General features: G+C 38.6%; 1 protein-coding gene across 15 annotated transcripts in view; it reads left to right on the top strand.

The window, feature by feature from the left end:
* Positions 1–25,031, top strand: part of PRP4K (pre-mRNA processing factor kinase PRP4K) — a 43,739-nt gene that overhangs the window by 13,910 nt on the left and 4,798 nt on the right. For all 15 annotated transcript variants that reach the window (XR_003729176.2, XR_013416851.1, XR_001444011.3 and 12 more), the window contains exons 3-14: positions 1,643–1,816; positions 5,054–5,209; positions 7,070–7,151; positions 8,395–8,605; positions 12,401–12,474; positions 13,843–13,933; positions 14,566–14,713; positions 16,448–16,585; positions 17,485–17,638; positions 21,039–21,153; positions 21,750–21,901; positions 23,566–23,652. Coding sequence is in view for 1 of the 15 variants with exons in the window: in XM_015135488.3 (XP_014990974.1) it covers positions 1,643–1,816; positions 5,054–5,209; positions 7,070–7,151; positions 8,395–8,605; positions 12,401–12,474; positions 13,843–13,933; positions 14,566–14,713; positions 16,448–16,585; positions 17,485–17,638; positions 21,039–21,153; positions 21,750–21,901; positions 23,566–23,652 (1,582 nt within the window). In the remaining 14 variants the exon portion in view is untranslated. The remainder of the gene's footprint in view (positions 1–1,642; positions 1,817–5,053; positions 5,210–7,069; positions 7,152–8,394; positions 8,606–12,400; positions 12,475–13,842; positions 13,934–14,565; positions 14,714–16,447; positions 16,586–17,484; positions 17,639–21,038; positions 21,154–21,749; positions 21,902–23,565; positions 23,653–25,031) is intronic.

Here is a 25,031-nt window from a genome sequence, read left to right as displayed (position 1 = left end):
CTGAGGTCGGGAGTTCGAGACCAGCTTGACCGACATGGAGAAATCCTGTCTCTACTAAAAATACAAAATTAGCTGGGTGTGATGGCTCATGCCTGTAATCCCAGCTACTCGAGGCTGAGGCAGGAGAATCGCTTGAAGCTGGGAGATGGAGGTTGCAGTGAGCCGAGATCACACCATTGCACTACAGCCTGGACAACAAGAACTAAACTCCGTCTCAAAAAATAATAATAAATTAGGAAAATACTGTAATGTTATTATTTGATTATGTAGACAAACCTATTTACAGTCTGACTGTTCAGATTAAATAGTTGTGTCCAAACCTGGAATAACATTAAGAAATGTTCAAAACCTGTTTTGAAAAATTAAGCTGTAGAAAGGCCTGTTGTAATACAAATATCACATTAAACGAGTAAAACTCACTGAAAGGTACTTCTGTGATAAGTATTGAAAAGTTGGGTTTTTGTGGGGTTTTTTGGGGAGGCTGGAGGCAAGGTCACACTCTTGTCATCCAGGCTGGAGTGCAGTGGCATTATCTCTGCTCACTGCAGCTTCTGCCTCCCAGACTCACGCCATCCTCCCACTTGAGCCTCCCTAGTAGTTGGGACTATCTTCACATGCCACCACACTTGTCTAATTTTTATATTTTTTGTAGAGATAGGGTTTCGCCATGTTACCCAGGCTGGTCTCAAACTCCTGAGCTTAAGTGATCCGTCTGCCTCAGCTTCCCAAAGTGCTGGGATTACGAGTGTGAGCCACCACACCTAGCTATTGTTTTTGGTTTTTTGAGACAAGTTCTCACTCTGTCACTTGGGCTGCAATGGCACAAACACAGCTACTGCAGCCTCAACCTCGTGGGCTCAGGTGATCCTCCCTCAGCCTCTGAAAGTGCTGGGATTACAAGTGTGAACCACTGTGCCTGGCCTATTATACTTGACATTAAAAATAAGATTTTTGGCCAGGCATGGTGGCTCACGCCTGTAACCTCAGCACTTTTGGAGGCCAAGGGAGAACCACTTGAGGCCAGGAGTTCGAGACCAACCTGGGCAACACAGCGAGACCCCCATCACTACAAAACAAAATTAGTCAGGTGTGGTGGCATACCCTTAACGGTTCCAGCTACTCAGGGCGGGCTGAAATGGAAGGATTGCCTGAGCCTGGGAGGTCAAGGCTGCAGTGACCCATGTTCGCGCCACTGCACTCCAGTCTAGGTGACAGAGTTAGACCCTGTCTCAAAAAAAAAAAAAAAAAGAAGAGATCCTTAATTGGAGAAATGTCAAAATGTAGAAAGAAAAAGTCTTCAATGGAAATGGGATATTTGAGTAAATGGAATATTATACTCACGTGGGCAGGTTTTATTTGGGTTGTTTATTTGAAATTAGAATCAGTAACTTTACTGGTATGAATAACCTTTAGTAATTCTTCAAATTGTGGGACCAGAGGAAATAAGACCTTTCATTGTTTGCCTGCAATAACACTAAAATGTCATTGTGGCCATCTGAGTAAGTTTTGTTACAAAACACATTAATTAGAGTTCACTCTCTTTAGGCTAGTGTGCCTTTTCTTACAGATATTCCTTGCATATAGAAAAAAAATCATTTACTTTGATTTATTTTTCTTTTAACTTGCATTTGATCCCCTTAAGAACACGACCTCGAGATGATATCCTCAGTAGACGTGAAAGATCAAAAGATGCCAGCCCCATCAATAGATGGTCTCCAACCCGAAGAAGAAGTAGGTCTCCCATTAGAAGGAGGTCTCGTTCCCCACTCAGACGTAGCAGGTCTCCAAGAAGAAGAAGCAGGTCTCCTCGGAGAAGGTAAAGACATTTCATCCTTGTGATTCATTAAACTCTGAATGTTTTTAAACCACCCATGAGCTCAGTTGGTAGGTTTTCTTTTGACCAGTTTTCTCTGAAAAATCGTAGTTGTGTTCCCAGTTTCCTTTTACCAGCAGTCTTTACACGTGGGTTTTCTTTTATATCGTTTCCTTTGAATTTTAACCAAATCATTACTCATTTAAGATGCAATAAAATTAATCTTTTAAGAGTAGGACTTTTTTCTCTCTTTTATGAGAGATAAATATTAAATGAGCCAGGCTTAGGGATTTTTTTTTTTTTTAACTGGCAAGGTAGATCATATAGTAGTAAATATGTAGTCCAGTTTCTTATCATTTTATATTAATTTTGCATATTGATAGTTACTGTAGACTTTGGCCAAGGCCTATTTAATTTGCCATAGAAACCACTTTATCTGAAGCATATGTAATCAGTAGTAGGTTAAAAAGGTGGTTTATAAAGCAGGGAATCATTTTTTAAAATTCATACATACATGAAATATTTTGATATAAAACATAAATGGGTATTTGTTCGCCCATCTTTTAACATTTTTAATTGAAGTAATAAATGAATGTAATTCTTAAAAAACAAAGGCTTATATTGTAGTCATCTCTACATATCTCTCAGAATTTTTGTATGCTGTATTCCTAGAAGTGGAAATGCATGGTCTGAGTACACTCTGGACAATGAGGGGTTTTATTTATTTGTTTTTTTTTTAGACAAAGTCTCACTCTGTTGCCCAGGCTGGAGTGCAATGGCGCAATCTCACTGCAACCTCCACCTCCCGAGTTCAAGCAATTCTTCTGCCTCAGCCTCTCAAGTAGCTGGGACTACAGAGGTGCGCGTGCCACCATGCCCGGCTAAATTTTTTTTTTTTTTTTTTGTATTTTTTTAAATAGAGGTGGAGTTTCACCATGTTGGTCAGGCTGGTCTCAAACTCCTGACCCCAAGTGATCCGCCCGTCTCTGCCTCCTGAAGTGCGGGGATTAGAAGCATGAGCTGCTGCACGCAGCCACAATGAGGGTTTTTAATACCCCCCCTCACCCATGTTTCTCTTTTGCCTATTTTCATCACACGTTTTTGTTCTTCTAGAGTCAGTATAATCATTGTGATCATGTATGTATTCATTGCTGGGCAAATAGTTGGGGGAGGAGGGCAGAGAGGACCTGCCTTCTGAGACGGCTAGTCTGCTGGCTCCAAGCTCATCTTACGACTTGCTTTTTTCTCTCTCCCCTTTTTATAAAAAATTTCTTGTGTTCTGAAATTTTATTATGTGCCTCTGTATGTGGATCTTTATCCCCATTTATTTTCCTAATTACTAGATAGGGCCTTTAAAGCAGGGAGTTTATGGCCTTCTGGGAAATGTTTGTGCTTTGTTTTGTTTTCTTTCTGTTTTTTTCCAATTGGACCTTCTGTATTGCTCCGTATATTAATGTTTTATTCTTTTTTTCCAGAAATAGTTTTTCTTATCTCTCAGACAATAGCGAGGTTATTTTGTGCGATTTTTGTTCTTTATAGTTTTCTTTGCTATATTTTGTTTCTTCCCACATTCCTTTTACTGCATGTTTACCTTTCATTTGAAGACTTTTCTCACACAGCTGGACCCTTCATTGCTGCCTATTCTGACTTAATATTTTGGTACTCAGAAAGCTGAATGGGATTTTTCTTCTATTGTGACAGTGTAGAACTTGTCGGCTAGTGGTTATCACTTCAGAGTAATTAGATATTTTTGGATATCAGTGACTGTAGATGTATTGTCTTAGGCTATGAGTTTTCCAGAATCCTTTCATCTCCTCCTGGGAAATAGACCTGGCTACCAGTAGAGTTCTCTTTCTTCATAATGTAAGCTTCCTTATAATCCCTCCATTTTTGGTGTGTGCCTCTCAGCATCTGGAATGGCCAACGCTTCCCTAGAAAGTAAATCTTAAGTGTTCTGCTAGAATGCGAAGGGAGTGGTTGACGTTTTCCACTGAGTTGGGGAGGGAAGTCTGGCTGTTTATAAAGGCTTTCAACCAATTCTGTCTTCAGCTCTTACCTCACACCATCTTGCGGAGGATAGGGAGTCTCCAATTCCTGAGGCTTTCTGGGAGTGTTGTGACGTGTTCTGTTTCTGATTTACCTTGTGTGTTCATGTTGGACCAATATTCAGCTCGATTTGATCTGTTACTATTCTTTACTCCAATTTGCACATTCCAAGGTTTTCTTCTCATCTCTGCTATCATATCTCTTGACATTCTCCTTGCCTGAGGGTTTTCCTCCCCTCCCCACTCCACCCCACTCCCCCCCTGCCCTCCCTTCTTTCTCTTTTCTCTCTCCCCTCTCCCCTCTTCTCTTTTCTCTTCTTTCTTGAGATAGGATCTTGCTCTGTTGCCCAGGCTGGAGTGCAGTGGTGCAGTCACGACTCACTGCAGCGTCAACCTCCTGGGCTCAAGGAATCCTCTCAAGAAGCTGGGAGTATAGGCATGTGCCACCACACCCAGCTGATTTTTTTGCATGTTTTGTGGAGACGGGGTTTCGCCTTGTTGCCCAGGTTGGTCTCAAACTCCCGAGCTCTGCCTGTCTTGGCCTCCCAAAGTGCTGAGATTATATGTGTGCACCACTGCACCTGGCCCCCAGTTTTTTTGTTTTTGTTTTTGTTTTTGTAAGTACTCGTTTGCTCTCATTTTAGTAAGATTTCTTTAAGTTGAGCTCGTTGAAACATACATATAACTTACATAAAGTAAAATGCTTTTTAGTGTAAAGTTGTGTGTATTTTGACAGACACATAAGTCACACTCAAGTTAGAGAATGTTTTCATCACTCCAAGTTCCCTTTTGCCCCTTTTCGGTGTCTCCCTTCACTCCAGTGCTTGTGTACACAACACTGATGCTCTGAGAGTACAAAGCAACAGTAGGTATTTATCCCCATAGAGCTTACATTTAAGTTCAAGTTCATATCCATGGGAATAATTTCTTAGTTCAGAACTTGATAAGGAATGGTTGTGTTTTGGTTATCTTCAGCTAAGCTGATTATCTCAGTCTGATGTTCTGTTCTTTTTCTTAAAATTTTCAAACGGCCTTTTTAAAAAATAGACTATATTTTTAGAAGAGTGTTAGGTTTACAGCAAAATTGAGTAGAAAGTAGAATTTCTATATATCCCCTGTGCCCACACATGCATGCCTTTTCCCACTTTGACATTTAAAAAAATGTATACCTGTCTTTTTCTTCTCCTTTAAATAGGGACAGAGGTCGGAGGAGCAGATCACGCTTGAGAAGGCGGTCTCGATCACGGGGTGGTCGTAGACGAAGGAGCAGAAGCAAAGTAAAGGAAGATAAATTTAAAGGAAGTCTTTCTGAAGGAATGAAAGTTGAGCAGGAATCTTCGTCTGACGATAAGTAAGAATAGAACTTTCCCATAACTTTGTTTTTCCAGTTTAGAGAAGTCTTATTTGGCCTGGAAATTGTTAAATAATTTCCACCTAAATATTATTATAAGTGGCTCCATTGATTTGGCTCTGAATTTAAAAGTTAGTCTTTTGTGAATATTGTGTAGGTTGTATCAGAGTTAGTAAGTGGTTTTCTGAATTTAGGTGTTTCAGCTTTGGCTGGAGTGAATATTGGGCCTTCATTTTATTGTGAGCCTACCCTTTGTTTTTATTATGAACACTAATAAAATGCAGAGCCAAAGTTACCAGATTTTGGGAGGAATTTTCTATAAAAGTTTAGGTTTTTTTTTGGTTTTTTTTGTTTTTTTGGTTTTTTTGAGACAGTGTCTCTCTCTGTCACCCAGGTTGGAGTACAGTGGTGTGATCTTCGCTTGCTGCAAACTCCGCCTCCCGGGTTCACGCCATTCTCCTGCCTTAGCCTCCCAAGTAACTGGGACTACAGGCGCCCACCACCTAGCCCAGCTAATTTTTTCTATTTTTAATACAGACGAGGTTTCACCGTGTTAACCAGGATGGTCTCATCTCCTGACCTCGTGATCTGCCCGCCTTGGCCTCCCAAAGTACTGGGATTACAGGTGTGAGCCACCGCGCCCGGCCAAAGTTTAGACCTTTGAGTTTGCGTTAGATGATACATACTTTGCAATTGAGGCTATTTTGTGGTGGGTGTCCTTGTTACAATGTGAAAATGTAGAAGCATTTCAAGTGCCTGTTACAATTGTGGGGACATTTTTCCCTGTCTCTACAAAAAATACAAAAATTAGCCAGGCCTGGTGGCACACGCCTGTAGTCAGGAGGCTGAGGTGGGAGGATCGCTTGACTCTGGGGGGAGGAGGTTGCAGTGAGCTGTGGTCACACCACAGCACTCCAGCCTGAGCAAAAAGAGTGAGACCCTGTCTCAAAAAACAAAAATAAATAAAATGCAAACTTAATTGTGTAAGTGGAATATCTCAAAAATAAATGGGACAAATCTAGAGCCATTTTCAACAGGAGGTTATTTGCCTCCCTGGGGACATGTCTGAGGACATTTCTTCTTGTGATTGTTGGCTAGAGGCCAGGGATACTGCATTCTACAATGCACAGGATAACCACCCCCGACACACACACACACACACACAACTATCCATATCCGAAAATAAATCATGCTAAGGATGAAAACCCTGATTAAAACCAGGTGATTAAGAAAGTTGGATTGGGGAAGGGCATTCTACATAGATTCTGATATAATCAGAGTGTAGTTTGCCTATTCTGCAGCAAACATTCAACAAGTAGGATCATTGAAAACGTTGCACTGGGAAGGATCATAAAGATTGTGGAGGTTGGTGTTTGAGGGATAGGTGCGGAGGGTTGAGGGTAGTTTTTCGGAGTAGAGCCACATTCCCCTTAAGATTATTTGCATGTGCATTTTTGATAGAGAAATACGGCTATTGCTTTCTTGAGCTTTTAGGCAGTTCTGACATCCAGAAAAGGTAGCAATTTACTTATCTTACCCTTGCCGTGAGAAAACTAAGGCTAGAGAGGTAAAGTGACTTCACTAAGGTCATGGAAAAACTAGTGGTAACTTTTGTAAACCTGGAGTTATTTCTTTTATTCCCAATTTTGGTGCCATGAAATAGATGAGAAGAAAACTGAGACAAAGTTAGGTTACTTCCCTGCATTCGAAACCAGGCAGTTAACTGAGATGGTTTGGAAATAAGGGTAATATGACTTAAAACTTTTGCTCTAACTTACTGATACCTACATTTTCCTGTCTTTAAAATGTAGAAGGGGTATGGTTTTAGAATCTCTAAGGGTGTTTGAATTTTTCTTTAAGCCTTGAAGACTTTGATGTAGAGGAAGAAGATGAAGAAGCCCTGATAGAACAGAGAAGAATCCAAAGGCAGGCAATTGTTCAGGTATGTGATTTTAATGAAAAATAATCATTGTTGTAAAATAAAGATTTTTTTGCTTTAACAAAAAAGTAACATCAATAACAGTTTAACAGGTCCTTAGAAAAGGAGAGTATATATAAAATTATCTTTGTGAGATTTGAAAAAATGATCATTTTTTTAGTTACTATAACTGAGATGGTTGCTCTGTTGGTTATACATAGAATTCTGGTTGTTTATACATATAATTCTGATATAAACCTCTTCTGTAATACATAAGAATTTGAGGTTTGCTTTCTTTTTAAGTTAATGAAGACGTATGAGTGTAGAATAAACTGGAGGAATTTTATTTAACAAAAAATTATGCATGTTACTATGAATGAAGTAAATATTTTAATATCTAGTAATGGCAAGTTTTATAATGTGAATGTGGTAGTATAAATGAAACATTTGAAAAATGATTTTAAGACTAGAGCCAGATGATGAAGAAGATTGGGTGGGGAAAGAATGTTGTACAAAGATTTTGATATAGTCATTTAATTATAAGGTTTGCTGACTTGGAAGTTTGTCAGCTCTTCCTCAGAAGAGAAAAGGAGAAAACAGCTGTGGCAGCTTACCTAAACATACATAGCAAACCGTAAATCAGGTAATAGTATGCCACGTTGGAGTGAAGGACAGAACTTGCATTACCAGAAAGGAAGTAGGGCAAAACTAATTCCAGAGGAAGCTTACTTTTCTGGGACACTGGTAAAATTGTAGTTAATAAACGGATATCCCTGAAGATGTGGATGAATCTTTTTTTGTTCTTGCTCAGGTCCACAACCCCTTACCTCCAACCCTTGGGGCCATATGTGCTTCAGAACTCAGACATTTTGAGTTTTAGAAAGGTGTTATGGTGCATCTATTTTGTGCCATCAGTGGGGTCTGCAGTGGACCCCATAATCAAACACATTAGTATTTCTACAGTGAGGCATCCTATAATAGTCACACTGGGGAGAAAATAAGACAATAAATGTTATCTCATCTGATAAGGTGAAGTGTTGCCACCTGATGAATGTGTACCAAAGAAAAACTTTTTCAGATTTTTGTGAATTTAGAAATTACATAAGGGATTGTGGATTTGATTGAACCCCAAGATATAAATACTTTTTGGTTTGTTACATTATTCGATACATTCTCTTAACTTTTCACTGCAGCAACTCTTAGCAATGAATGTATTTGGATAGCATCCGATTTTATGAAAGTATTATTTTCTGTATTGTTATTACAGAAATATAAATACCTTGCTGAAGATAGCAATATGTCTGTGCCATCTGAACCAAGCAGCCCCCAGAGCAGTACGAGAACACGATCACCATCTCCAGATGACATTCTGGAGCGAGTAGCTGCTGATGTTAAAGAGTATGAACGGGAAAATGTTGATACATTTGAGGCCTCAGTGAAAGCCAAGCATAATCTAATGACAGTTGAACAGAATAATGGTGAGTGAGATAGAGTTTTGTCCTGGCAATGCTTTTCTCTGAATTTTTAGCTCTATAACTTTATAATAAGGGACCTTATTTGGGGTGGGATTGGGAAAAGTAAAAGGAATTAGACATGTTGCTTCTGCTAAATATTGCAGTAATATAATATTAAATATGTCCTTACAAATGTTCTCTATAAATGTGTTTTTATTAGTTCACATATCCTGAATAGTATACTGAACTCCCGCATGTTCATTACCTTTTGTTTTGCTTGCTGTTTTTTTTTTTGTTGTTGTTGAGACGGAGTCTCACGCTGTTGCCCAGGCTGGAGTGCAGTGGCGCGATCTCGGCTCACTGCAAGCTCCGCCTCCCGGGTTCCCGCCATTCTCCTGCCTCAGCCTCCTGAGTAGCTGGGCCTACAGGCGCCCGCCACCGCGCCCGGCTAATTTTTTGTATTTTTAGTAGAGACGGGGTTTCACTGTGGTCTCGATCTCCTGACCTTGTGATCTGCCCGCCTCGGCCTCCCAAAGTGCTGGGATTACAGGCTTGAGCCACCGCGCCCGGCCGTTTTGCTTGCTGTTTTAAAGTAAATCCAATTATGATTTTATTCCCTCGTAAGTACTTGTCTGTATCTCTATCAGTTAAGAAGATTAATGTTTAAAAACATTAAATAAAAGAAGTTTCCACTTTTTGGTTACCCCAAAAGATAGTTTGTACAGGAAAGACAGGGTAAATACATGTTTATTATTTACTTTATTTACCAGTTTTTAGAATAGAGTTGGTGCCCTAGCAACCTCCAGCAATATCTAATGAGATATTGACTGTTGTGTTAGGTGTTCATTGTTTGGTGTCATTATGTGCTTGATCTGTTTCTTTTTTTTTTTTTTTTTTTGAGACGGAGTCTCGCTCTGCTGCCCAGGCTGGAGTGCAGTGGCCGGATCTCAGCTCACTGCAAGCTCCGCCTCCCGGGTTTACGCCATTCTCCTGCCTCAGCCTCCCGAATAGCTGGGACTACAGGCGCCCGCCACGTCGCCCGGCTAGTTTTTTGTATTTTTTTAGTAGAGACGGGGTTTCACCATGTTAACCAGGATGGTCTCTATCTCCCGACCTCGTGATCCACCCGTCTCGGCCTCCCAAAGTGCTGGGATTACAGGCTTGAGCCACCGTGCCCGGCCCTGCTTGATCTGTTTCTATCTGGTGCTGTTATTTTTTCTTTCTGAAGCTCAGATTGGTCTAACTGGATTGGGGAAAGGAGCCCTTTTTCAGTTGATTTCTCACGTCCTTTTGGCCTAGTCCTTTAGTATTGAATATAGCTTTCTTACTTTGTAGAACAGGGACCAGCAAGCTTTTTGTCTAAGAGGTTAGGTAGTAAATAGTTGAGCCTTTAGTAGGTATATTGGCCTTTTCTTCTATAGTTCCATATAGTGAACTTGTTGGGGGGCAGAACCTGCCACAGATAGTACATTGATGAATGGGCATAGCTGTGTTCCCGAAAAAACTTTGAAACTGAAATTTGAATTTCATCTAATTTTCACTTGCCACAAAGTATTCTGTTCCCCCCCCCCGAACACTTACAAATGTAAAAATAGGCCATACAGAAAGAAGCAGCCGGCTGGATTTCGCCCACAGTCTGTATATAGTTTACCGACTCCCGTTCTAGCAAGATGCCACAGGTTTATCTTGTGCATGTCTTGCCCAGAGCAGAATCAGCTATTTCTCCAAGTATCCCTGGCTCCTTTTAATAGGAAATGCCTTTTAGACATCACAGGACACTTACTAGTGTCTGTTATTTCTGGGCCTTTTCACTGGACAAAGTTAGGAAGTAGATACTCTTTTGGAAAGGAGGAGCTTACACAGATACTGCCGATTTAAAATTGAGATTATAGGCCGGGCGCGGTGGCTCAAGCCTGTAATCCCAGCACTTTGGGAGGCCGAGGTGGGTGGATCACGAGGTCAGGAGATCGAGACTATCCTGGCTAACATGGTGAAACCCCGTCTCTACTAAAAATACAAAAAACTAGCCGGGCGTGGTGGCGGGCGCCTGTAGTCTCAGCTACTTGGGAGGCTGAGGCGGGAGAATGGCGTGAACCCGGGAGGCGGAGCTTGCAGTGAGCCGAGATCACGCCACTGCACTCCAGCCTGGGAGACACAGCAAGACTCCGTCTCAAAAAAAAAAAAAAAAAAAATAATAAAATAAAATAAAATAAAATTGAGATTATAGGGGCTTATTAATTTAAGATTTTATATTTCTGTCTTATTACAGTGAAAAATTTAGTTCTTAACATGATTACTGATAGGTTATCTTGAAACATAAGACATCAGTATGATTATTGTTACTAAATGTACTAACAGTGGCTTAAAATTTCAGTGGTTCTTTTTGTTTTTAGAATACATTCTAAGGTGTATAGGCACAATTTTCTGTCTTTTAAAATCATTTGAAATCTCTGTATGGTATGCCACAAATTTGACAGGTTTAGGTTTATTGTCATTTGCTTTTGATTTTTAGGAGTCATCTTTTTTTTCTTGATAACACGTTTGTCTTTCATTATTGCATGTATGTGTGTATGTTGTATTCTTCCTACACACACAAAACCAAACTACACATACTTAGATCAGTATGCTTTTCCTCACTCCTTTTTATAGGCTATGCCATAGTTTATTCAGTCAGACTTCTAATGATATTTGAATTGTGTCCAGTTTTTGGCTATTCATTGGGTACTGATTATTATGGCATTGTGCATTAAGTCATTCTTTAATTCTTGGCCACTGTGTTTTAGGATAGTTCCCTAGAAGTGGGATTGCTGGGTCAGAAGAGGGAGTAAATATATAATTTTGCTATATATTACCAAATTTCAGTCTTTTATAAGGGTTATACCATTTTGTCATCTTTCTGAGTGCTTGTTTATCCAGAGCCTTGTTAACAGAGTGTTGTTGTACTTTTGGATGTTTAGCTACTAGTATCAGAGGTCAGAAAATGATACCTCATTGTAGTTTTAATTTGCATTTTCCTTAATGTAAGTGGTAATGAGCATGCGTTCATATGGTTAAAGCTACTGGATTTTTTTTTCTAGAAACTCCTTTTATTTTTTAGCCAAGTTTTGTATGGGATTGTTGGACTTTTTAAGGGAGAGATACATAGAGATTTAGATCTATAGTGGAAATACTAACCTCTTGGGATTTAAGGTGCAAATGAATAACGTTTTTTAAAGGTGAGCTTTTATTTTAATATAAAGTCATTGCTTAGCTATAAGCTTATTCATTTAAACTAAGAATAGAGAAAGTTAACATTAGGTCTTTCGACTTTTTTTTGAACCAGAGTCTAATTCTGTCACCCAGGCTGGAGTGCAGTGGTGCAATCTCAGCTCACCGCAACCTCCTTCTCCCGAGTTCAAGCAATTCCCCTGCCTCAGCCTCCCAAGTAGCTGGGATTACAGGCACCTGCCACCATGCCTAACTAATTTTTGTATTTTTAGTAGAGATGGGGTTTCGCCTTGTTGGCCAGGCTGGTCTCAAACTCCTGGCCTCAGGTGTTCCACCCACCTCGGCCTCCCAAAGTGCTGGGATTACAGGCGTGAGCCGCCATGCCCGGCCAGTCTTTCAACTTTCTGAAATGCACTCTGTTCCTAAAAAGTAAATACCTCTATGTATCTTAAATGTTAATAAAGTGATTCTAAATTGAATACTATTGGGAAACTGATGTGCAAGAGGGCAAAAAAGTTTGAATTACTATTAATGACTTTCCATTCATTTATTTTATTTTGTGTTTTAAATCGTCTCTTCACTTTTCAAACATTAATGCTGATTTCCTTTAAGGTTCATCTCAGAAGAAGTTGTTGGCACCTGATATGTTTACAGAATCTGATGATATGTTTGCTGCGTATTTTGATGTAAGTAATTTTAAATCAACTGTTAAACAGAAAAAAATACAATAAATATATGGGTGTGTACATACATACAGAGAAAGAAGGATAAAAGAAATAAATATTTTGAGCAGTGTGGGTGAAAGGTGTCTGAAAACTCTACTAGTTTTGCATCTTAAAATCTAAAATTAATGTCATTTTAAGACAGGTATGGCAGAACAATTTGAGAGCTTTATAAAAGTCAAACACCAAATGATAAACATGTAGTTATTTGTACAGTATTGTGTATTTAAATACATACACATACATATGGTAGTTAGGTGAGACAAGGAGATACCAATATTTTCTAGGTCTATTAGAATAGACTCTACTTTGGGGCCTCTATATTGTATTAACAGGTAATTGAGAACTTAAAGATTTGGAGTTTAATAGAATTTATTGAAGAATTGGAAATGTTACATGGAGTAGATTAAGAAATTTTGGTGACTTTGCCATTTTTTTCTTAAATTTTTATCGATGCATTATGTTGGGAAAGTCTTAAACTATAAACATGGTCAAACTTGGGGACATTTTCAATATAATTTTCAAAGGACCTGAGAAATAAGAGGCCTTTATAAGAGAGGGTAGAGAAGATAAACATAACAGGGAAAGTAAAAATGTGGTAAGATAATCATGTATGTGTATGTATATATACACACACACACACAGAGCAACAGGAGCACCAACATATAGATGAATTAGGAGAGAATGAAATGAGTATTGACCCAATTTTGGTGTCAGTACTCATTGCTTGGTTGATATTGAAGGATCTTCTGGGCATCACGGAGAGTAAGGTGCAGTAAAGAATCATCAGAAGTACCACATATTCTTATTTTTCAATTTTCCACATAGTGTCAACTAGTGCAGCCAGTGACTTAACATTTCATGCATGTATGGGAAGAACACAAATGATACAACAGCTATAGAAAATTGTATCTGGTTTTGAGTTTTCTTTTTTTTCTCTTTTGTTTTGAGATAGGGTCTCATTCTGTCCCAGACTAAAGTGCAGAGTACAGTAATTAGTGAGATCATGGCTCACTGCAGCCTTGAATTCCTGTGCTCAAGTGATCTTCCTGTCTCAGCCTACCAAGTAGGTGGGACTACAAACACAAGCCACTACACCGGGCCTTTTTTTTTTTTTTTTTTTTTTTTTCCCTGAGTGTTATTTTGAATCAAGATACTTTGGTCTCATGTTTCAGCTATGTTGGATTTACATAAGTGATAGTAAGAGTTTATTTAATTTGGAGTAAAATGCTTTTATTAAATTATATCTGGTGTTACCCTTTTGTGTTTAAAAGAAGTGCTTTAAATGTCTGACAAGTGGGTAAACTGTTCACGTTGCCTCTTTAATTTCAGAGTGCTCGTCTTCGGGCCGCTGGCATTGGAAAAGATTTCAAAGAGAATCCCAACCTCAGAGATAACTGGACCGATGCAGAAGGCTATTATCGTAAGTTCACATTTTATATTAACTTTAGAGTTCATTGTAACACCTTGCAAAAAAGCATGCTGCTTGATGCAATCACAGATTATTGGAGAACTCTGAAAAATCACATCACAGTGCCATCCTTAAAAAGTGTAGCACATGCAACAGCTGCATGAACTGATGTGTATTCTGTAAGCAGCCCAGAGGCATCACAAATGGAGGTGAGGTAAAGTCTTGATGTACAACCTAAATCTATTCAAAGTTATTTTCAGCCATGAGATAGTCTTCCAGAAGGAAGGGGTACGTCACTTACTCGTCTTGATCTGAAACGAAGAAAAACAACAAACAGAAAACTTTGGATGCCAGTCTTGCAGTATTTGTCATGCAGGACTACAATTAGAAAAACTTACTCAGTGTTAAAATTGTCAGCAGTTGATAGGACAACAGAAACTCTTCTAGTGATCTGAAGTGGGCATGCAGCTTCTAACCACACTCTGATAGAGTGATCAGTGGAGGCATGGCTTTGATTCTTCCTTGTGTCTAGGAAACCAAATAGTAGAGATTTAACACAATTTTAAAGTGATTGCACTGTGTTTCCTCCTTTCTGATTCTATTTATTATAGTCAGAATTCTAATTTTTTAATTTCCTTTTTTAGGTGTGAACATAGGTGAAGTCCTAGATAAACGTTACAATGTGTATGGCTACACTGGGCAAGGTGTATTCAGTAATGTTGTACGAGCCAGAGATAATGCAAGAGCCAACCAAGAAGTGGCTGTAAAGATCATCAGAAACAATGAGCTCATGTAAGTTGAGAAGACGTGGGAGGAAACCTTTAACAGTACAGATATTACAGATGAACATGTTTTCAAACTATTTTTTTAAAGTGATACATGATACAATGTGTAAAACAAGTATTGCAATTATAAAGTAATGGAAACAGTTTTTTTTGACTGGATTTTAAAATTATAGCCATATGTTATATGTACTAGAACAATAGACTGATTATTTTTAATTCATTTCAGTGCATTGTAGTACCTACTATACGCACTGATAACAACTTAAACTCATTCTCTCTATTACCTGTCTTATGCCATCCTTTGCTTTATTTTAAGACGAGTAGAGAAATGAAAAGATCATACTGATTAGCTGTCACTAAGGTGACTTGCAAAAAAGTGAAAATTTATCCGAGTGATGAGAATCTGTCTTTTTTTAATTTGTTCCTGTTTTCCTCCAATAGAATAGTTAATTGCCATACCTGTATGTTTTAATTCCACACACTGAGCTGGTATTAAAATGAACTTAATGTTTTTGAAATGTTAGAAATAAGTGTTAAGTTTAGGTTGCCCTAGGCTTAGAAAGGGCCTTGTTTTGATGGGAAGCCCCAACTTCTATATTTAGCCCCTCACCATAAAATGTAGCTTGTTGACAAATTGTAACAAGAATTTCCTCAGATAACCAAGTGTTAAAATTTGATAAGGCGTCCATTACTACGTTCTGTTTTGGTTTGTTTTTTTGCTTTTTTTTTTTTTTTGAGACGGGGTTTTGCTCTGTCACCCAGGCTGGAGTGCAGTGCCATGATCTCGGCTCACTGCAACCTCTGCCTCCTGGGTTCAAGGAATTTTCCTTAATCAGCCTCCTGAGTAGCTGGGATTACAGGTACCTGCCACCATGCCCAGCTAATTTTTATATTTTCAGTAGAGACAGGGTTTCGCCACAGTGGCCAGGCTGGTCTTGAGTTCCTGACCTCAAGTGATCCACCTGCCTCGGCCTCCCAAAGTGCTGAGATCACAGGTATGAGCCTCTGCACCCGGCCGATTACTGCATTCTTAAAGGAACCAAGACTAGTGTGCAGTGTGGTTTCGTTTTTGTTAAAAATAATGTCAAGATGTGGGTTATTTTTTTATTTATTTATTTTTTTGAGATGGAGTTTTGCTCTTGTTGCCCAGGCTGGCGTGCAATGGTGCGATCTCAGCTCAACTGCAAACCCTCCATCTCCCAGATTCAAGTACTTCTCCTGCCTCAGCCTCCCAAGTACCTGGGATTATAGGCGCCCGCCACCACCCTTGGCTAATTTTTGTATTTTTAGTAGAGACAGGGTTTCACCATGTTGACCAGGCTGATCTTGAACTCCTGACCTCAAGTGATCCACCCGCCTCCGCCTCCCAAAGTGCTGGGATTACAGGCATGAGCCACTGCGCCTGGCCTGTTTTGAGATAAAATATACAATATTGATATTCCTTCAGGCAAAATCAAAATTTAAAAAAAAAATAAAGATGGGTTTGTTCCTCAATGTTTCTGTTTTGTGCATTTGATTATTTTGGAAATTAACTATGATAATGATAGTTGACTAAATACAAAGTATTATGTGAATGATATATAGAGACATCATTTCTCAGTAGATTTATTAGTACTTAAAAATACACAGACTCCTCCCACACATCACCTGATCATCATACTGGGACTAGCAAATATATTATGTAGTGCTCCTAAATTCTATATATATTCAATTTTAACCCTTTTTTTTTTTTTTTTTTAAGGCAAAAGACTGGTTTAAAAGAACTAGAATTCTTGAAAAAACTTAATGATGCTGATCCTGATGACAAATTTCATTGTCTGCGACTCTTCAGGCACTTCTATCACAAACAGCATCTTTGTCTCGTATTCGAGCCTCTAAGGTACAATGTCAAAACCTATACATTACATTGAAAATTTAACTTCTTCATCTTTACCATCTCATTTTGGATAAATGCTGTGACAGATTTTCTGGGTATTTGATTTATTTTATCCACACAGCTCTGGTTTTATTGTTTAACTTTTGGTTAACAGCTGGTCTTTGTTGTTGTTGTTGAGACAGTCTCACTCCGTTGCTCAGCCTGGAGTACAGTGGTGCAGTCTCGGCTCACTGCAACCTCCGCCTCCCGAGTTCAAGTGATTCTCGTGCCTCAGCCACCCAAATAGCTGGGATTACAGGTGCACACCACTACACCGGGCTAATTTTTGTATTTTTAGTACAGACAGGGTTTCACCATCTTGGCCCGGCTGGTCTTGAACTCCTGACCTCAATTGATCTGCCCACCTTGCCCTCCCAGAGTGTTGGTGTTACAGATGTGAGCCATCGTAATCCCAGCTAGTCTTTTGAATCATGAATCTACAAACGTTAGTTGACTATACTGTACACCAGGCACTACTCTCATGGAGCCCATAGGTCAACAGAGAGAGTCTCTTAAAATGAAATATTTCAAGGAATTTTTATCTTCAACAGTATGGCTTTGTTGTGTTTTCAAATGTGAATCTATTCTGAAATCGAAATGGGAGTTTTACCTTGCCTATCTTTCTTCCTACTTATTTAGAAAATTGAATTTATTGGGAAACTGTGTTATATACATACAATTTGATACGCTCTCTTTTCAGTATAAAATAATTTATCAAATGTGGGGACGGTTCTTAGGTATTTTTATTGTTTGTATTCTGCACTTGATTGTACTTTACGCTTGCAAATGTTTTTGCCTTTTTATATTTCCATTTTGCATTTTAACTCCTATTTTGTTTTTTGTGTTTTATTTTCTCCTAAAAGTATGAACTTACGAGAGGTGTTAAAAAAATATGGTAAAGATGTTGGTCTTCATATTAAAGCTGTAAGATCCTATAGTCAGCAGTTGTTCCTGGCATTGAAACTCCTTAAAAGATGCAACATCCTACATGCAGATATCAAGCCAGACAATATCCTGGTAAGTCAAACAGTCAAGCTGCACTGTGCATCTTATACATATCTTAATAGCAATATGATTATTATGAGAAATGACAGAAGCATAGTTCAGTATATTAATCACCTATTTCAAGTGACTAATAATTTTTATCTTTCTTGGAAATCGGACAGTGAAATTTTATTGACAAGTATGAAGAAAAAGGAAATGTGCAGTTGTCCGTTTTTTCTCTTTTGATTGATGGATTTAAAGGATGCACCAATCCTGGAATTCTTTAATGTAGTAATAATGAGTTTCTTCTGTTATCTTAAAAAAATGCTGCACATGTTGCTGTTTTGAAATAAAGAGTGTTCCTGCTCTTCTGTTTGCTAATTTTATAGCTCCCCAAGCTGTGGCTCCTGGGGGCCCAAACACAATAAAGCTCAGTTGTGGTTAGGTATTCTATTTAAAGGCATCGCTTTTGAAGTTTTTTTATTTTATTTTTAAACTTTTAAGTTCAGGGTTACGTGTGCAGGCTTGTTACACAGGTAAACTTGTGTCATGGAGGGTTTGTAGCCATTTTTCCTGATTCTCCCACCTCTCACCCTCCAGCCTCTGACGGACCCCAGTGTGTATCGTTCCCCTGTGTGTCCGTGTGTTCTCACCTTTTGCAATCTTCATCCTCTTCCACTAATGACCTCTGGTGGTGATGTGCAGATTCCACAATGTATATGTTTTTGAAATTTTGAAATACATACATATTATAGTGATGGGATTAATGTACACACACACACTCCTCCCCTCCCCGGCCCCATTACTTCACCCTCTTTTGTGGCCTTCAGTTTGGGTCGTGTTCACAAATTGGAGAATTCCAGCTTATCTTCTGGTAACATTCTGCATTTCATTTTTTTAAAATGGGTTCTTTTTATCAACTCTCCTACAGTTGATGCCTAGGAGAGATCCTGAAGGGTGTTCTTTATTGGGAACTGTTGGAGCTATAACAAAATAAATACTTTTTATTTTTTCTTTTGTTTTGTTTTGAGGCAAGGTCTTGTTCTGACACCCAGGCTAGAGTGCAGTGATGCCATAGTGGCTCACTGTAACCTCGAACTCCTAGGCCCAAGCAGGTCTCCTGCCTCAGCCTCCCCAGTAGCTGGGACTGCCCACAGGCATATGCTACTACGACTGCCTAATTTAAAAAAATTTTTTTAGAGATGAGTTCTTGCTGTATTGTCCTGGCTGGTCTCAAACCCCTGGGCTCAAGCAGTCCTCCTGCTGCAGCCTCCCAAAGTGCTGGGATTATAGGTGTGAGCTACCATACTTGGCCAAAATAAATTCTTTAAAAAATGGTGATCTCATTGAAGTTTAAGGACTTTTTATCAATAACTAAGCTCTTCATATTTCTCTTTTTCTTTTTTCTTAATATCTTAAAATATTTCCTTCCAGACAGCCACATTAGTAGTGAGGTGCATTCCATTTTTATATTTGGTCTGAATTATTATTGTATTGTATATCTAATGTAACTTGGAGTTAAGGGAGCTGAGTAATTACATTGAAATGGTAAGTGCATTAAAAATGAATTGTAAATTTGTGTGGCCAATTTCATAGTTGATTTTTACCTCAATTTTTTTTTTCTTTTTTTATGAGACGGAATCTCACTCTGTCACCAGGCTGGAGTGCAGTGGCGCGATCTTGGCTCACTGCAACCTCCGACTCCCTGGTTCAAGCGATTCTCATGCCTCAGCCTCCCGAGTAGCTGGGATTACAGGCAGATGCCACCACGCCCAGCTAGTTTTTGTATTTTAGTAGAGACAGTTTCACCATGTTGGCCGGGATGGTCTTGATTTCCTTAACCTCGTGATCTGCCCGCCTTGGCCTCCCAAAGTGCCAGGATTACAAGCGTGAGCCACCATGCCTGGCCGATTTTTCGTTTTTTAATTGTGAAATACATGGTTCATGTCAAAGAATATACAAAACATGTACAATTTAAAAGGTCATTTACAGTGAGCATCTTTGTAACCATTGTGGAGGTTAAAGAATAACACATTTGCCAGTGTCATAGAAGAAGCTCTTGTTTTTAAAAGCTAATGCTAAACTAGTATAGGTTTTCACATACATTTAAGAAATGTTTTCCCTTTTTCCTGGGGAAGGGAAAAATAGACCTCAGTGACGGAGCTGATTTTTGTTAATGGAAGTCCAAAGCCTTTAGCTCGTGATTTCAGGCATCAGTGTGGTTTTTAAGTACCACATTCCTCATGGCAGGAGTAGAAGTTGTGTAGCAAACTGAAGTGCATATGAGTATGGATACCCTGCTGTTATTTAAGGCATTTTAGCCAGCCCAAGAGTTCCACTGATAAGATTCTAATTTTAAAATGTTTAAGTTTTCTGTGGGTATTGAAACTGCTTAAGTAGCTGAATTCAACTTATACTTTAAAAAGTTTTAAAAGAACTTTTCTATTTTAAGTTGCTTTTCTGATTCCCAAGACGAAAAGAATGGTAATCAATGTGGGAGTTAAAAATAATCATTTCTGTTCCTATTAATAGCTTAACTCTGGGTATCATTTATAATAGTCCAGTCTCCCCACAGAGACTGCCTAAGGCTAAAGTGTTATGCTGCTTTGGGGTGGGAGCAGTAGGCCAAGTTCAAGTCCCAACTCGGAATTTGTGTGTGTCTCTTTTGAAGGGGGGAAGGGACTCTGGAATATGAATTATCTTCACTTGTTAATCCTGAACATGCTTCTGACTCATGAGTGGCAGCAGTCATGGGAGCAACTCCAGCCTTTCTCAGCAGATGTCACTATTACTGTGTATGTTGAAGTATTTACAAAGGAAAAAAGAAACAAATGACTAATATAGAGTTCGTGTTTATCAGTTTTGCCAGATGTATTTAACATTTTCTTGACTAATACCTTCTTTATATTTAAGGGCTAATATTTTTTAGACTTGAAGTGATTGCTAAATTTGGGATGATATAGCAGCTTCGGATGAAGAATGTTTTGTTTTTGTCCAAGTTTAATTTGAATCACCCTTCTGCTTTCATTGCCATCGTAATTCTCTGGCAACTGAAAGTTAACTTAAATATGAGTCCTTAGTAATAAAACTTTATTCAGGTATTCAGGGTCTTTTTAGAAGATGCTTTGCTTCATAAAATTAGCTTTTTCTCTCAGTACCCCACCCTTTTAAAAATGCAGTTGTTAAAATTAATGTACTTTGTGGTATCCATGTCCTCACTGAAAAACAGTTTCTACTCATTGTAATGAATATTTGATACATATTAACTTTTCATAGGAAATTGAATTAAAAATAAATAGAAAAGGAACTTTTAAATGAGTGTCTTTGTTGTCAGTATTGGAATTAATATAACTTTTCAAAGCCAATAATTTTTATTTATTTGTATTAATTATTCCTGGCTTGAATTAAATTCCGTTGAAAAAATGTTTTGCAGGTTAATGAATCAAAAACTATTTTAAAGCTTTGCGATTTTGGGTCGGCTTCACATGTTGCGGATAATGACATAACACCTTATCTTGTCAGTAGATTTTATCGTGCTCCTGAAATCAGTAAGTTTCTTAATGTTCTTTGACCTGGGCCATCATATGTGGTGGAAACCGCATACTTAATGTCTAAGCACTGTTTTCCATCACACTTCAGCAGCTGCACGAGTTCATTCCTGAGGAAGGGAACCGTAGCAAGTTCATCCTCCTCAGGTGGAATGAAGGTAGTTGTGACAGGAGTCTTGATCATGTCGGGAAAGAGTAGCAAAACAGTTGTGGAAAATCCTCGACTTTAGAAGACTGCTCTTGATTATTCAAGGTCTGATTATCACATTTATGGATTGTATGGGACCTTTGTTTTTTCCTGTTGCCTTGGTTGAGGCTGATTAGCACCTCCACCAAAGGTGAAATGAGAAAAGAGAAGAAATACATATTTTCTTTTGCCCTTTAAGTTCCTCCCCCACACCTCCATTTTTTAAGGTTTTTAAGTTTGAGTCTCTATTAAGAATTAGTGGGAAAGAACACAAAACTAATTGTCAAACTAAGGCATTAAGATTGTGATTATAGTCCAAGCTAAGGTAGCCCCTCATTAGTGGAAATAAAAATTAATAGCAGTCAGTTTTCCTTGTCTTCATATATTAAAACTTTGATTTTGTTTTCAGTTATAGGTAAAAGCTATGACTATGGCATAGATATGTGGTCTGTAGGTTGCACCTTATACGAACTCTATACTGGAAAAATTTTATTCCCTGGCAAAACCAATAACCATATGCTGAAGCTTGCGATGGATCTCAAAGGAAAGATGCCAAATAAGGTAAGACATTAGCATGAGCTTCTTTAAGGTCTTAGTTTCTTATAAACTGACAGATTGCTGATACTTGCTCACCACTGGTGAAATATAAAACAACAATTTCAGAAAGGTGGGTAGATGGCTATCATGATTTCTTAGGGTCTTTCCCTTTTCTGGTGTTTCAGTTAGTGGTTCTAATCAGCCGAGAGCTAAGGATAAGAGAACTTTTTCAATGATGGACAGAGAGCAGCAATATTTTGGGAATGCACCTTTATTGGTAAAAGTTTCAAAATGTTTGGAAGATAGAATAGAAAAAGATGTAGATCGAGTTAGGTTAAATATAAGAAAGTGCTTAGTGGTCAGAGAATGAATAGGTGAATATTAGATAACTTTAAGAGGAACTTGATGTTAATTAATTAATTAAAGATTGGAGGTTATTTGAGAAAGGTACCAAGAAAATTTATTTAATATCTTTCTAACTCACCCTTGATACTTCAGCTATAATACTAGTTTCTGTTTAACATGAAGCAAGAATTTAAGCATCTATTAAAGTGTCTGAGGGCCATAACTTAGCTTTTTATTTTATTATTATTTTTGGGTTTTTTGGAGAAGGAGTCTTGCTCTGTTACTCAGGCTGGAGTGCAGTGGGGCGATCTTGGCGCACTGCAGGCTCCGCCTCCCGGGTTCACACTATTCTCCTGCCTCAGCCTCCCGAGTAGCTGGGACTACAGGCGCCCACCACCACACCCGGCTAATTTTTTGTATTTTTGGTAGAGATAGGGTTTCACAGTGTTAGCCAGGATGGTCTCGATCTCCTGACCTTGTGATCCGCCTGCCTCAGCCTCCCAAAGTGTATATAGGCCACCGCACCCTGCCATAACTTAGCTTTTTAAGATTTCAGCCTATTTGCTGAATTTCTAAAAGATTTACACGTTTTTCGTAAAGGTCAGAAGCCTGTATGGCTTTTATTTTTTATTTTTTTTTTATTTTTGAGACTGGATCTTGCTCTGTGTCCCAGACTGGAGTACAGTTATAGCTCACTGCAGCCTCGAACCAAACCCCTGGGCTCAAGCAATTCTCCTGCCTCAGTCTCCAGTGTAGCTGGGACTACAGGCATGTGCCACCACACGCAGCTAATTTATTTAATAATTTTTTTGTGGAGGTGGAGTTCTGCTATGTTGACCAGGCTGATTTTTACATATTGTCCAAATTCTATTATGTTGGACTTTTTTTAGAATAAGTTACATAAAAATGAGCTATGTTGGTATTAATTGTAATGAAGTCTGACCTGTATCATATTAGGGCTGTTGGAACGTAATTTGTAAAGTGGCATTAGGTTACCTAACTGCCAAGGAGAAAAAAACCTTAGTTCTGTAATATTTTTAGGAACAAATAATTTAAAGTCTTTGTTGACTCTCCAATTTTAAATAGTGAAAGCACAATTTGATGTTATAATTGTTTTAAGTCGCTGCCTGGACAAATATAATTTCATGTTATTAAGTGGTTTTAGGTAGACCATTTGTATTTGCTTTTCCAAAGATTTTAATGAATTCCTGGGATCAAGGGAATCTGAGATCAAACAAACCTACAGAGACTAAATACTTATTTGACTTATTGTATTTTAAATTGTTAGTAGGCCAGACTGTTTCATAATAGTTCAAAACCCAAGTTTTTGTTTTGTTTTGTAGATGATTCGAAAAGGTGTGTTCAAAGATCAGCATTTTGATCAAAATCTCAACTTCATGTACATAGAAGTTGATAAAGTAACAGAGAGGGTAAGTGTTTTAAATGCAGCATTCAGTAGTTATTTTATTGCTAATTAATTGAGTACTAAGTCATACTAGGAGCTGGTGAATTTAAAAAAAAAAAACACACACACACAAAAGTAAATATTTCCTTTTTGCTGTTGACCAATTCCTAAATAAAACACATTAGGCCATGGAAAAGATGAAGGGATTTTAAAATGTTTTTCTAGCATAATGAATTTGTTTTTATTTTAGGTCATATTTAGGCCCTCGTCACATCTTCTTTGGATTACTTTCTTGGTCTGGCTTCCCATCCAGCTTTCTTACTGCTGCTGGAGTGATGTTTCTGAAAACAAATCTGATCATGTTCCTGTCCCTGCCTAAAAACCTTTGTTGGCTCCCTGTTACCTTTGAAATAATAAAATTTAAGTTCCTCAGAATGACAAATCCAACTTCCTTCGGTTTTGAAACCTCTCTTCAGTGGACTCAGAACCCCCACCCTTCCACATTTGGCCAGAAGGCATGCTGGTTCAGACCTTCCTGCCTTTGCTAACAGACCTCCCTGAGCTTAGTCATTTCCTGTGCTGCCTCACCCCCAACCCCCTAAGAAATTTATCTTCAAGCCTCAGCTGAAATACACATTCTGTATGAGCCTTTCGAAAACTCCCAGATTGAAGTAATGATTTCCTTTTTTTTTGTCCCATTATTATGTATGTCCCTGTCTTTGCTGGAGCTCTTAATAACACTTCATGGTATCAACTTATTCGCATGTCTGTCACTTACCACTACAGGGTAGGGAAAGTACAATGCAAACAGCAAATGCTTATTGTTAATTTTCATTGCTAACTTTGAGTTGACCTTTTTTTTTTTTTTTTTTTGAGACTGAGTCTCGCTCTCTGTCATCCAGGCTGGAGTGCAGTGGCACGATCTTGCCTCACTGCAACCTCCGCCTCCTGGGTTCAAGCAATTCTCATGCCTCAGCCTCCTGAGTAGCTGGAATTACAGTTGTGTGCCACTATGCCTGGCTAATTTTTGTATTTTTAGTAGAGGCAGGTTTTGCCATGTTGCCCAGGCGGTCTCGAATTCCTGGGTTCAAGCGATCCCCCTACCTTGGGCTTCCAAAGTGCTGGGATTGCGTGAACCACCACACCTGGCCCAGAGTTGACGTCAACTTTTTAATTTTTTTGGTTACCTTTTAAAAAGATGTAGAGCATAGAGGAAACCACAGCAAAGTTTTAAATGAATAGATGATGATGATACACAGTCATGCATCGCATAACCACAGCATACACTCACACACACCTAGGTACGTAGTATGGCCTTTTGCTTCCAGACCTGAACCGTAAGTTGGTGGACTGAATACTATAGGCACTTTCATAAGTGGTAAGTGTATGTGTGTATCTAAACAG

The sequence above is a fragment of the Macaca mulatta genome, chromosome 4 (genome assembly GCF_049350105.2).
Source record: "Macaca mulatta isolate MMU2019108-1 chromosome 4, T2T-MMU8v2.0, whole genome shotgun sequence".
Classification (NCBI taxonomy): Eukaryota; Metazoa; Chordata; class Mammalia; order Primates; family Cercopithecidae; genus Macaca; species Macaca mulatta.
The sequence above is the reverse complement of the archived record's forward strand: the minus strand, read 5'-3'. Positions and strand labels throughout refer to the sequence as shown.